The 15,000-nt window shown below is 49.7% G+C and overlaps 1 protein-coding gene across 1 annotated transcript in view; it reads left to right on the forward strand.

Moving 5' to 3' along the window:
- The window catches only part of rusc2 (RUN and SH3 domain containing 2), a gene marked incomplete at both ends in the record, with an annotated part of 47,317 nt that overhangs the window by 26,559 nt on the left and 5,758 nt on the right, over window positions 1-15,000 (forward strand). Inside the window, 6 exon segments of the mRNA XM_080532910.1 lie at window positions 733-779; window positions 3,761-4,133; window positions 4,530-4,910; window positions 5,026-5,181; window positions 6,008-6,180; window positions 6,710-6,940. Of these exon segments, the coding sequence (XP_080389036.1) occupies window positions 733-779; window positions 3,761-4,133; window positions 4,530-4,910; window positions 5,026-5,181; window positions 6,008-6,180; window positions 6,710-6,940 (1,361 nt within the window).

Genomic DNA, 15,000 nt, shown 5'->3' on the forward strand with positions numbered 1-15,000 from the left:
GGAGGCTGGTGGGAGGTCAGGGGAGGCTAGTGGAGGTCAGGGGAGGCTGGTGGAGGTCAGGGGAGGCTAGTGGAGGCCAGGGGAGGCTGGTGGAGGTCAGGGGAGGCTGGTGGAGGGGCAGGGGAGGCTGGTGGAGGCCAGGGGAGGCTGGTGGAGGGTCAGGGGAGGCTGGTGGAGGTCAGGGGGAGGCTAGTGGAGGCCAGGGGAGGCTGGTGGAGGCCAGGGGGAGGCTGGTGGAGGCCAGGGGAGGCTGGTGGAGGTCAGGGGAGGCTGGTGGAGGCCAGGGGAGGCTGGTGGTGGCCAGGGTAGGCTGGTGGAGGTGGGAAATCAGAGTACAGGCATCGTTGTAATGTAACACGCCTGTTCTCTGATTTCTGCCTCCACCAGCCTCCCCTGACCTCCACCAGCCTCCCCCTGGCCTCCACCCTCCAACTCTCTCTCTCTCTCTCTCTCTCTCTCTCTCCACACACACACACACACACACACACACACACACACACACACACACACAGACTGGCTTTAATCATGTTCTGTGCAGATTCAGTTAGATTGTGAATCTGGAGTGACGTGAGTGCGGGCCTGACTACACTCTGCATCCTGGTGGGGATGACTACACCCTGCATCCTGCTGGCTCCTGTGGTTTATGGGCTGTTGTTGTTGTTGTTGTTGTTGTGGGTTAACTGACTGACAACTGACAGAATAACTGACTCTCCTCTCCTCTCTCTGTTCCAGCTTGCGATCTTTGGAGTTCTGGTTCAATCACCTCTACACACATGAAGGTAAGGTCTCCTATGACGTCATCTCCGGTCCTGTTCTCCTGGGGGGTATTCCATCAATGCCGCTAAAGGAAAATCCAGGCTTATTTTGATACGTTTTGTGAGACTTTCCTGCCTTATTTTGAGAGAGATTTTCCTTTAGCAACGTTGATGGAATACCCCCCAGTTCTTTAATTTGAGGTCTGGGGCCGGTTGCATAAAGATCAGGGTTCCCGCGCTGGTCTTAAAAAGCCTTAGTCTAAAATCCAACAATCCAACGCAAAAGGCCTAAAAAGGTCTCAAGTTCCAGTTATTAGGTCTAAAAGATGAGGTGCTAGGTCTAAAAAATGAGATTAGCTTGTCCTGCAAGGAAATCAGTCCGACCACGTCTATTTACGTGGAAATTAATCAAGCTGGAACCAAAAAAATGCCATTGGTGAACAAAGCTACAACAGGATTACAAAAAGCTACCATATGGTGCCGCGATAGGTCTAAAATTATATCCAAAGAGGTCTATAAAAGGTCTTAGATTTGAGTTGTTGAAACTTGTAGGAACCCTGAAAGATAGACCCAGTCTTAGACTTAGATCTCACTTTAATAAAGTTACACCCAGTCTTAGACTTAGATCTCACTTTTAATAAAGATAGACCCAGTCTTAGACTTAGATCTCACTTTAATAAAGATAGACCCAGTCTTAGACTTAGATCTCACTTTAATAAAGACAGACCCAGTCTTAGACTTAGATCTCACTTTAATAAAGACAGACCCAGTCTTAGACTTAGATCTCACTTTAATAAAGATAGACCCAGTCTTAGACTTAGATCTGACTTTAATAAAGACAGACCCAGTCTTAGACTTAGATCTCACTTTAATAAAGATAGACCCAGTCTTAGACTTAGATCTGACTTTAATAAAGATAGACCCAGTCTTAGACTTAGATCTGACTTTAATAAAGACAGACCCAGTCTTAGACTTAGATCTCACTGTAATAAAGATAGACCCAGTCTTAGACTTAGATCTGACTTTAATAAAGACAGACCCAGTCTTAGACTTAGATCTGACTTTAATAAAGATAGACCTAGTCTTAGACTTCGATCTCACTTTAAGTCAGTCTTGCTATAGACTCTAAAATGTTCCTGTTGCATTAAACTCACCTATGAGTGACCAAAGTAAGACTGACTTAGATTATAGCCTGTCACGCAATAAAATAAGACACTTGACTGAAAAAAAACATGGCGGCCAAAACAGCTACACTTAGTGGCTGAAGATCTGAGAGATCAACTTCTTCTGCTGAAGACGTATGTAGGCTATATTGGAGGAATATAATGTGGAGAAAAGTATACTGCTTAGCAGTTATAACCAGTGAAGTAGTTTACCACGCTGGAGTTACAGTGTTAGCTAGCTACTAGCCCCATAACTGACGCCTAGCTTGAACTATGGGGCTAGCTAGCTATTTGACAAACAAAACCAAACTGCTCCATAAACCATGGGCTTGCCAGCCAGCCAACATTAATCGCAGCTAAAACATACGCAATGAATGCATTTGTGTGTAGGCTAGTCAGTCGTTTTGCATTAAAACACTTTTCCAACTGATACTTAAGGCTGACTCGTTCCCATAGCAACACCAATCAAGGACCCCAATTGAAATAAGCCATTGGCTTTCTTGGGTTTTTTATCCTGTTAGTTGACCTTGTATGTAATATGTACTTTCATGTACCTACTTCTGCAAATCTTCTAATAAAGTTTTCAATCAATCAATCCAAAAAACACAGCTCTTCAGTCAAGCTTAGCCAGGGGGTAAGGTGGCTAACTTTCTAACCTCAAAATTAGTCAGTGTTAATTTTTAAGCAACAGGCGGTCTTAATTAGGCTGGTCTAATTTGAGAATATAAGCCTAGTCTAAGGCTTAGACCAGTCTTAATCTATGTTTATGAGAATATAAACCTAGTCTAAGGCTTAGACCAGTCTTAATTGATGTTTATGAGAATATAAGCCTAGTCTAAGGCTTAGACCTGTCTTAATCTATGTTTATGAGATGGCTCTACCTCCTCCTCTCTTCTCTACCTCCTCCTCCTCTCTACCTCCTCCCCTCCCCTCCCCCTCCTCTCCTCTCTACCTCCTCCCCTCCTCTCTACCTCCTCCCCTCCTCTCTACCTCCTCCTCCTCTCCTCTCTACCTCCTCCTCCTCTCTACCTCCTCCTCTCTTCTCTACCTCCTCCTCCTCCTCTCCTCTCTACCTCCTCCTCTCTACCTCCTCCTCCTCTCCTCTCTACCTCCTCCTCTCTACCTCCTCCTCCTCTCTACCTCCTCCTCCCCTCCTCTCTACCTCCTCCTCCTCCCCTCCTCTCTACCTCCTCCTCCTCCTCTCCTCTCTACCTCCTCCTCCTCCTCCCCTCCTCTCTACCTCCTCCTCCTCTCTACTCCTCCTCTCTATCTCCTCCTCCCCTCCTCTCTACCTCCTCCTCTCCTCTCTACCTCCTCCTCCTCTCCTCTCTACCTCCTCCTCCTCTCCTCTCTACCTCCTCCCCTCCTCTCTACCTCCTCCCCTCCTCTTTACCTCCTCCTCACTTCTCTACTTCCTCCTCTCCTCTCTACCTCCTCTTCTCTACCTCCTCCTCCTCTCCTCTCTACCTCCTCCTCCTCTCCTCTCTACCTCCTCCTCCTCTCCTCTCTACCTCCTCCCCTCCTCTCTACCTCCTCCTCACTTCTCTACTTCCTCCTCTCCTCTCTACCTCCTCTTCTCTACCTCCTCCTCCTCTCCTCTCTACCTCCTCCTCCTCTCTTCTCTACCTCCTCCTCTCCTCTCTACCTCCTCCTCTCTACCTCCTCCTCTCCTCTCTACCTCCTCCTCCTCTTCTCTATACCTCCTCCCCTCCTCTCTACCTCCTCCTCTCCTCTCTACCTCCTCCTCTCTTCTCTACCTCCTCCTCTCTTCTCTACCTCCTCTCCTCTCTACCTCCTCCTCCTCCTCCTCTCTACCTCCTCCCCCTCCCCCTCCCCCTCCAGACATCATAGCGGCCCACTACCATCCCTGGGGTTTCCTGCCGCTGTCCCAGGGGCCGTGCCGGCCTCTCCTGGAGGAGGTGCTCCTCCTCCTGCAGCCCCTGTCGCTCCTCCCCTTCGACCTGGACCTCCTCTTCCAGCCGCGCCTCCTCCGGGAGGGCCAGGAGCACCTCCGACGCAAGGAGCACCTCCTCTGCCACGCCCCCCGGCAGGACCTCGACCAATCGGCTCGCTCCACCTTCCAGATGATGATGAGGAGGGCGGCAGCGGTTCCGTGGAGCACGAACGCCGAAGGGGGGGGGGCGGGGCTTAATAAGGGCGAAGACGGGAAGAGAGAGAGGGGGGGGGGGTGCGCCACCGCCGCTGAGGCGGGAAGGCACGTGGCCGAGGATGGACCTGGGGGGGGGAGGAGGGGGGAGGAGGCGGGGGGGCTGAGGAGGGTGGAGGGGGGGGGGGATGAGCGAGAGCGTGGGGGCGACGGAGGTGGGGGCGGGGGGGTTCGCCACCTGTGGGAGGGAGAAGAGGGGGGGTGCAGGGGGTGCGGGAGGGGGAGGGGGGGGGGGGGCCCAGAGCCAGGGGAGTGGGAGGAGGAGGAGGAGGAGGAGGAGGAGGGGGGGTGGAAGGGAGAGAAGGAGATGAGGAGAGGAGGAGGAGGAGGAGAGAGAGAGAGGCGGCGGAGGAGGAGGAGGTGGAGGTGGCGGCGGGGGTGGGTGGGGAGGGGGGGGTCGTCTGCAGGGGGGGAGGGGCGGGGGTGGGTGGTGGTGGGGGGGGGGGTGGTGGACCGCCAGGCGGGCTGGTGGTACCAGCTCATGCAGTCGTCGCAGGTCTACATCGACACCTCCGCCCAGGGGTCAAAGTTCGTCAAGAACAAGAGTGAGAAGAGGAAGAAGGCGTGGCTGTCGTCGTCGTCGTCCAGCAGCAGCCAACTGCCCCCCCTCCCCGCCGCCAGGGAGGGCGTGGTGGAGGGGGCGGAGTCTAGTCAGGAAGGGAGGGGGGGGGGAGGAGGGGGGAGAGGAGGAACCAGGAAGAGCAGCAGCTCCAGTGGTGGTAGTTGGGGTGATGGTGGGGGGGGGGACGACTCGATCCAGGGGGTGTCCAGGGGGGGTCCGAGCCGGCGGCCCTCCTGGATGGGCAGCCCTCCAGAGTCGGTCCTGTGCTGCCAGGAGGAGGAAGGAGAGGCGGAGGCGGGGGGGGGGGCGGAGGAGGCGGAGGCGGACCACCACCACCACCACCACCACCACCACCACCACCACCTCCGGGACCTCCAGAGGGGGGGCGGGGGCAGCAGAGACCCGGCCCGCCCCTCCCCAGGTCCAGGGCATGCGCTGGGGCCGGCTGTTCGGCTCCACCAGCGTGGGCTGTTCACCCCGGGGGGGGGGCGAGGGGGCGGAGCAGAGGAGGCCGGCCAAGACCCAGAGGAGCAGGTGAGCAGGCTCAAACAGGTTAGAGAGGAGGCCAGGTGAGGCTGGAGGCCAGGTGAGGCTCACACAGGTAGAGAGACCAGTAGAGGAGACCAGTAGGGGAGACCAGTAGAGGAGACCAGTAGAGACCAGTAGAGACCAGTAGAGGAGACCAGTAGAGGAGACCAGTAGGGGAGACCAGTAGAGGAGACCACTAGAGGAGACCAGTAGAGACCAGTAGAGGAGACCAGTAGAGGAGACCAGTAGAGACCAGTAGAGACCAGTAGAGGAGACCAGTAGAGGAGACCAGTAGAGACCAGTAGAGACCAGTAGGGGAGACCAGTAGGGGAGACCAGTAGAGACCAGTAGAGGAGACCAGTAGAGACCAGTAGAGACCAGTAGAGGAGACCAGTAGAGGAGACCAGTAGGGGAGACCAGTAGAGGAGACCAGTAGAGGAGACCAGTAGAGGAGACCAGTAGGGGAGACCAGTACATTTACATTTATTTACATTTTTGGCGTTTAGCAGACGCCTTATTCCAAAGCGACTTACAATCAATACATTTGACTAAGTAAGTGAATCATCAATCCACCAGTCGTAGCAGGAAGAGTAATCTAGCTCAGGCCATTGGCAGTCGTCGTGATGAAGAAGAAAGAAAGATATATATGTATATATTTATTTTTTTAATAGTCACTGGAGGGTCGTCATACAGGTTCTGAGAATCCTATGTTGTCCAATGGGAGAAGAGTCATATCCACATTGTGTTTTTTTATTGAGACCCTGTGGTTTTAATAATTGATTTGCGTCAGAGTGATTTGAGTTTTTGCCTTTGCTCTGTGTGTCCCTCCCAGGCTTCCCTCTGGCTGGCTGAGCCTGGACATGTCAGTGCTGGACCTCGTCGCCCAGACGATGGGGGCGGGGTCAGGGAAGAGGGCGGAGCTTCCTGCCCCTCCCACACGGAACCAAACTCCTCTCCTCCACTACCGCCAGCACAAGAGACCGACACCAGACAGCCTGCGCCATGGTACGCTAATACGCTAGCCAGCTAATACGCTAGCCAGCTAATACGCTAGCCAGCTAACACTCCAGCCAGCTAGCCAGCTAACACTCCAGCCAGCTAACACTCCAGCCAGCTAGCCATCTAACACTCCAGGCAGCTAGCCAGCTAACACCCCAGGCAGCTAGCCAGCTAACACTCCAGGCAGCTAGCCTAAAGATAGCTTGTAGTCTTTGGCTGGGTGCCAATAGTTAGTAATTAGCCTCCTTCCCTTGTGTCCTTCCCTTGTCTCCTTCCCTTCATCAACACTGATGGACGTGACAGGTACAAGTATAATCTCTAAGTCAAGTGTAATGCTCACACCTCTCCTCTCTTCCTCTCCCTCTCCCTCCCCCCTCCCTCCCTCCCTCCCTCTCCCCCCCCTCCCTCCCTCCCTCCCCTCTCCCTCCCTCCCCCCCCCCCCTCTCCCTCCCTCTCCCCCCTCCCCCCCTCCCTCCCCCCCTCCCTCCCTCCCCCCCTCCCTCCCCTCCCTCCCTCCCCTCCCCCCTCCCCTCAGCGAGGTGCGGGCCCTGTGCCACCACCGGGCCAGTGCGCGGGTCAGCTGAGCTTCCAGAAGGGCGAGGTCCTGCGCGTGCTGACCGGCCCGACCCTGACTGGCTGCTCTGCTCTGCCCCTGGGGGGTCGCAGGGGGCTGGTGCCCATCGTCTACGTCACCCTGCGCAGCCTGGAGGACAGCCTGGGGGGAGCACACTGAAACCCCCCCCACCTCCACCACCACCACCAGGGGGTCTGGGGGAGAGCAGGGGGGCAGGAGGGAGGGCAGGGGGGGGGGGGCCTGGAGGCCAGAGGCTGGGGAGGTCGGAGGTCAGGGGGATCAGGGGGGGGGCAATGTTGCCAGATTGGGCTACTATTCCAACCCAATTGGGCTACTTATGATCACACTGGACGGTTTTTAGACTGTGATTAGGCTGGAAAAACAATCCCATCTGGCAACACTGGGGCCAACAGGAAAAGGGCAGCGTGAGCCTCTGAATGCTGGACACGAGAGACACACACACACACACACACACACACACACATTTATGTACATAATACTCACAGAGAGACACACACACACACACACACATTTATGTACATAATACTCACAGAGAGACACATACACACACACACACACACACACACACACACAATACTCACAGAGAGACACACACACACACACGTCCACACATGCATGTACAGTACGTCTACTCAAGCATGCATGCATCCAGACAAAACAGGATAAACACAAGCTATAAGACACACACACACACTCACACACACACACACACACACTCTCACACACACACACACTCTCACACACACACACACACACACACACACACACACACACACACACACACACACACACACACACAGATTGTAAGGAGTGTGCCTCCTCTGATGTGTCAGTCTGACTGTCTCAACCTCTACCAGATTAGCAGAGGCTAGCAGGCTAGCAGGGGACTGCTACGACTGATGCTAGCCAACATTATATATATACAGTATATATATATACACACCATGCCTAGCTGTGCTTTACCGCGCTCCGCTACCGCCTGCTACCCTTCACCTCGCTGTGCCACGCGTTTGAATGCCACGCTAAGCTAATGCTAAGCTAACGCTAATCACCTGGAGATGGACGCCCACACTGAATGAGGTCGTACTCAGAGACGCCCCTCCCCCCCCCCCTGCTTGGTAGTAGGATGTTAGTACCAGAGTAGAAGAAAATAAATATAAATAAATAGAATTCAAGTCAAATGATACACATGTGACCTACCTACCATGTGACCTGCCTACCGTATGTTGTCCAACGTGCATGGGGTTCTGGGAAAAGGTCAGAGGTCATCATCACCCATGATGCTCTTTGTCTCTCACACACCGTGTGACCTAAATACTACAACGACCAAACGGAGAGAGAAGAGAGAGAGAGAGACCCTGTGTGTGGAGCTTCTCACTCCATCTCTGATTGGTCACAAGGATCATGGACGCTTGTCGCCGTGATAACGCAAGTGTTGGAAGGGTGCGGGAAAGACCCGGGGAGATCCTGACACACCGACACAAGATGACGAGCCAATGAACTCTCTCTCTCTCTCTCTCTCTCTCTCTCTCTCTGTCTCTCTCTCTCTCTCTCTCTCTCTCTCTCTCTGTCTCTCTCTCTCTCTCTGTCTCTCTCTCTCTCTCTGTCTCTCTCTCTCTCTCTCTGTCTCTCTCTCTCTCTTTCGCTCCGTCCTCTAACTTCCTGTGTTTTTGACTCATGGGGGTAAACGGACCTATCGCTGCCGACGGAACAGGAAGGAGGATGGAGCCTGGCGTAGTGCATGCTAACCTAGCGACAACGTTTTGTGTCTGTCACCCCCCCCCATCCCTCCCCATCCCCTCCAACTTCCTTCACCCCTGTCCTGCCCCAAATCTGCCCCCCCCCTTATAAAACAACAAATGGTTGTGGGGAGGACATTTTAGCGCTTGTACTCTACAGACAGGCAAACCCAGGTGGAACTAAAAGCCACACGAGCTTTGATCTGGATGTGTTTATTTATCATACCCACACACCTGCCGGTGGTTCCGTTTATTTATCGACCTATCGTGTTATTTATGGGCGTGTGGAATGCGCTTCTGGGATTGGACAGAAGGGAAGGGTGTCCAATGAGAGCAGAGCTGAGCTTTGGAGGTCTTCCTTCCTTCCTCTCCTCCGACCGCTGGGTTCTTTATGAATGTGTTGGTGGATATTCAAACATGGCTGCTGTCTCTGTAGCGCCCCCCCCCCTGTCGTGTTAGTTTCACCGATCGTTAACATTGTGTTTTACATTTGATTGCCTCAAGGCCTTATGATATCCTCCACACTAGGCATTTGAACGTGTAAAATTGCTGATCACCACTTGAATCATTGAATTTTGAATGACCGCCATAGGAGATGAATGGGTAACCCTAGATTTCAACCCACAGTTATTCATGTTAACCGCTAGTCCGAGACATTGTTTGGTGATGACTCATGGTTTTTGTGTTAAATGTAAGAGCGGTTAAAACAAACCGTTCAAATCTGACCAGGAACACCAAAGTAACGTTTTTACAGTTAAATATCACCTCAGATGAGCCGGAGTTGGACAGTTAAATATCACCTCAGATGAGCCGGAGTTGGACAGTTAAATATCACCTCAGATGAGCCGGAGTTGGACAGTTAAATATCACCTCAGATGAGCCGGAGTTGGACGAATGTTGTGAGAAACATGAGTGATGTTCCCGTCTGTATGCCTTAACGAGCAAGCCCCGCCCACAGTCCCGACAGGATGTTGTATAGACTCTACAGGATGTTGTATAGACTCTACAGGATGTTGTATAGACTCTACAGGATGTTGTATAGACTCTACGTCCGTACATGTTGTATAGTCATTTCCCCAGGGGTTGTGTGCAGAGTTGATCCTCACTGGCCGATAGGGGGAGAGAGTATATGGATATAATTTAGTTGAGGGTTGGAGGCCTTTCTGTGGTGTGTGTCTGTGTGTGGGCGTGTTGGAGTTAGGCTCAGGATGAGGCCTTAGGTTCAGGCGAGGATCAGTGTGTTGTGTAGACCTGAGAGCCTGTTCACACCGGGCGGCCATTTTGAGTTTGTGTAAAGTGAATGTGAGAGTCGGACGAAGTCCTAGATCAAGCACTGGAACTGGTGTTTATTAAACATGTCCACCACACAACACGGTTATGATCAATTACATTAAAACGATGGGATAGGATATATAGCTGCATTCATACCAGGATGCATTCCTACATTGAGGATTGAAAGTTAATTAAAGCGTTTGAGTTGTATTATTATTTTTTAAAATTTTTTTGTCCTGTATAGGCTACTGTTGGTTTATTTTTGATATTGCTTTTTCACATGTTTGATTCAGCATAAATGATTTAATATTTTTGTTAGCTCTGAATTGTAAATATATTTAATTCCTTCAACTGTCTTTCTTTCAATTTGTTTTTTTGCAGGAGAGATATTGAGCTATTGAAATGTTAATGTTAACATATATGTTTAACATAATGTCCATTAAAACATTATTAAGTTAATAACAGTAAACATTTGTAAATTAGCGATGCTAACCCCCTGAGGCGTGTGCTTCACGGTCTCCATGGTGACGGTAGTACAGATGAGGGGAAGCGTGTCAGAGGCCATATATGGGCATGTTGCAGGACTCAGAGTCCATATATGGGCATGTTGCAGGAAGCGTGTCAGAGTCCATATATGGGCATGTTGCAGGACTCTTCATTGACATCCTGGAATGCTGAGAAGTCACATGAGACAGACTGTATAATGTGTGGTAGGACACTGGGGGGGAGAAGAGAGGGGGAGGGAGAGAGGGAGAGAGAGGGGGGATGTGATGGAAATGAATGGCATAAGAGACAAATTAAGCAAGAAATTGGTGAGATTGGAGACTGAAATGCCTTTTTTTCCTCCAATCTTTGCTGTGTGGAAACTCCCCCACCATCTCTCTCCCTTTCTCTCTCTCCCTCTCCCTCCTCCTCCTCTCCTGAAAGAGAGCTGTTAGCTGCTTGTACATACCCAGTATCTCCAGGGGGTGGCGCTGTGGCTCTCTGTGTGTCCATGCTACTGTATATGACGTATGACATTATCAACGTACTCTGGATGTTAATAACAAACGTGATCACAGCTGCAATGTCTCCCGTGTCCTCTGTTCACCGAATTATCTTAGTTTTATTTATTTATTTATTTATTTTATGGGGGTGTTCTCACTAGAACATTTGCTTCACTTGAAATGGAGTTTAGGATAACGTTTGCTTTCCTCTGCGTCGTTTGGAGCTGTGAGAAGAACGCGCATTCGAAGTAACTCCCGGAGCAAATACCTGTCGGATGCTCCGCTTGAAAAGGGTGGTTTCGCTCCGGTTAGAAACGATGCATGCGTCACTTTGCTTCGCTTCGCTTTTGGTGAGAACGCTGCTCGAGGCTGTCCATGGGAAAACAACAGCGCTTCTCCAGAGAAAGGGGGTGGATGAGTAGTGGGGGACATCATCACATATGCTGGTGAAACCACAAACCAGCCGCAGAATCGAAGGGGTCGAAAAGTTAAACTTATTGCGTCAACAATATCTGGTTTTCGTTTTGTTTTTTTCATAACACGCAACTTGACGTTTTAAAGTACCCACTCGATATAATATACAACAGTTTAACGATCACTAAACACCAGTGGTGTGCCGTCAGGGCCAGCAAGGCCTTCTCTGCTGGCCTAAACATCATCAGAATATACATTTAATTTTTATATATTTTTTCTACAAATATGTATTCAATTATTCCCGTAGTCTATTCTCTTCATTTCATAGCTTTCCTCTTGGTTGCGCTGCTTCCAGACATTTGGAGGGCCGGCCTTTAGCTTTTATCCAATCAATTTCAGCCATAATGTGTTGCCAGGGTACCAAGAAATCTGCCCGCCTGCAGATTCAACAGTGGCGCGAGTACAGATTGTAATTTAAAGTGAGCGAGAAAAGAGCTGTGGCGTACCGTGGTCAGATCTCGAGTTGGCGAGCAAATCCAAGCAAATCCGACGAAGGGGCCTTCTGGATGGCGGAGCACCTGATCAGCACCTGCACGTCTTTTGATTGGATACAAACTATTGGGAGGCGGAGCTAACACACTGAACTTGATCTCGCTAATTTGTGTAGATGGAAGCTGTTGTTCTACAAGCAGCCACAATGGCTGAAGGAGGAGAAGAGGTAGATTTGGTGGCAGATATTATAACAACAAAGAAGAACCTTCTAAGAAAAGCTAGACGAGAACCGCCAACCACGACGTTAGCGACGCTATCCATGTAAAAGGACTTATTGGTGGAACTGATAAACTGTACAACAGAGTCATTGAAGTCTTCTTGAGGAAAGAAAGGAGGATGGATTTTGTGTTCAAATTATCAGTTGTTTTGGTGAGTACAAAGCATTTAATGTTTTCTGCAAGAGATGTAGATATACGGAGCGACCCTGGGGTTCGTAGATAGAGCGTGTGGTGTGGTGCGGTGCACTGGCTCAGCTGTGTGAGTGGGGCTTCAATGCGATCTTTTAACCACTTCCCGGGCTGCTACCATGGAAAACGACACACCCCCGTGACCGTATGAACACGAGGAAGATAACCGGCCTTAAATGGAACCTCGATACGGTTCTCCTATCGAGATCGACAGACCGCAAAGTTCGGGAAATAACTGACGCTTTCGTTTTCATGCAATGAATTGAATACACCCAGACTAGGTGCCGCATTAATAACAATGGCAACGCCCGGTTATACTGCGTTTCTGTCTAAATGTATAGTTTCTAGAGCCATGGCGTGTCATAATGATGGTATTAAGAGGTGGAATAATTCAGGTAGGACATCACTGAAGGCCTAGGTGTGAAATGCACCGCCCGCCACTGCTAAACACGTATACATTGTGGATTGGATTCACTGTTCTCTTTGCCGGAGGCTACCGGTAAGGGACCACTTTACTTGTAAACATACTTTTGTTGTAGGACGTTTTTCAAAACCAAGGACTGTGTGTTCATCTAGTTATGTGTTTTTAGCATGTTCGTGTTCTCCCAGCATGTTGTGACGCAGTTAGACGTTCGTAGCGATGTACCACTGATAGCCGCTAGCTGTTAGCAGCGTTTGTTGTGGTTTGATCAGTCACTTTTCTCCTGTCGCATTCCCATTCTCGAGGTGCACCAACATTCAAATACTCATGTCGTCTTCAATTTCTTTCCGATTTCAGTGTATAACCCATCATTTGAAAGCTTCCAATCTGTAGTTTCAGACTATGTAAAAAACGAAAAATGACTGTGTCCACACAATGAGGAACGGTATCAAACACACGTGTGTCCATTCTATGAATCACGTTGAGCCCGTCCTCCGATTTCTACCTCCACCAGCCGCCTCCCCTGCTGCGCATGAATCAAATCATCAAGGTGTTTATTACACATTAGACAACACTTAGTTCTGACCAAGTAATTTGATTGGACAAGAGGCATTCCATGAGTGCTGATATACAGTATAACAGCCCTGGGACTTTTAACTATATGTATACATTTTTTTCCGCTTGCTCGCTTCACTCGCGATGGAATGTTCCCTGTTCTTCTTATCTGTCTTTGTTAAAAATTATTAATTTGTGTTTGGCGGTACTGAAGGGATTGGGACACTCTCAGGATGGTGGATGAAGCAGCTTTTATTGCCTGCACAATGGGTCATCAAATAAACAAAACAATTGGCATGAATCTCTGGTCCGCCTGCAGCAGCTATTGTCCCTTCTGCTCAGGCTCACAACATTCACCACAACATACTATACAATCAATGACATGTCAAAAGCACTCAAACACTATGTCAATCAGACACACAACATACAATTCAGAACAATACTTCATCCATTTCTAATATTTATCCTGCAGAACAGCACTCATACACGCGTGTGGCGGAAAAAAGTACTACACGTAGAATGCAACATGACGTTACTGACTAGCCATGCCCTAGCTCGCGAATGCTAGCAACACCACGAGTGGACTCTTACAAAATGCACCAAAACATAGAACTCAAACAACATATGTAATAAGTTACCTGCACAATGGGTCATGGTCCGCCTGCAGCAGCTATTGTCCCTTCTGCTCAGGCTCACAACATTCACCACAACATACTACATACAATTATTAATTATTAATATTAAAAATAAAACTGTTCAATAAATCCTAAATGTTGTCTACCTATTCGATGTATAAATCGCGCCAGAATCTCGCCGACTTCCGAGGTCATTTTAAGCAAAAGTATTTGGCCAAAAGAGCTATTATTTTCAGGGATAATAGCCATGGGTGTTCTAGCGTGTCCTGCACTGAAGTGACTGGCGAATTCTCAAAATGGCTTCATGTGATTGGACGAACAAAATGTCAATCTTTCAGCCCTGGACTCAATGCATGGTGAGGCCAGGCCTCCTGTGCCCACCCATTTTCAGTGATTTGGCCAATCACATATTGCCATGAAAAAAATGGCATTACATTGACTTCTATGAGAAACCACTTTCCGACAGGAGGCCTGGCCTCCTTCAATAGAAACGGATAGGGATTCTGGCCTGTAGGTGCTTTACAATTGCAATATTGGGTTTTAGCCATGGAAAAATTCAGATTTATGAACAAAACGGAAATAATATTAATATAATATAATATGTTAAATAAATAAAATAAATATAATTATTGCTTTTTTAAATCTCTCTCTCTTCTCTCAAATTATTGGGGAGACCAGGCCTCCTCCACCTCTATGGAGGAGCCTCCACTGATATGTATCACTCCGAAATGACCGTTAATATCAAAGTAGCTCGCCTGCAGATGTTTGTGTTCAGGTTACTAGGCAACAGTCCAGTTGGAAGTTCTAACTATTTTTTGTTGACAGAGCCAAAATAAATGATTAAATAAACAAACAAATCAGAATCTGTTGTCGCTTATTAGTGTTAACTAATAAATGGCGCTGTAGAACTGTTTAAAAGCAATATCACACTGGAGGTCGTGCTGTTATACTGAATATCAACACGGCTGTGATTCGGTCGTAGGTACGAGGCCGCAGGCTTCAATCAAGACCTGGGGGCGAGTCCTGGACTGTAATGTTGTTAGTTCACCACTAGATGGAACCGTTGTTCCAAACTACACCCCCCGCACCAACCTACGGACCTTTGGGGACAGAGCCTTCAGCGTGGCCGCACCTACTCTCTGGAACTCCCTCCCCATAGTGATCCGGAACGCCCCCACCCTGGACTCCTTCAAACTAGCCCTCAAAACCCACCTGTTCTCCAAGGCATTTGGCCCCTAGTCATTGTTTTA

The sequence above is a fragment of the Nansenia antarctica genome (genome assembly GCF_963989245.1).
Source record: "Nansenia antarctica genome assembly, chromosome: 5".
Classification (NCBI taxonomy): Eukaryota; Metazoa; Chordata; class Actinopteri; order Argentiniformes; family Microstomatidae; genus Nansenia; species Nansenia antarctica.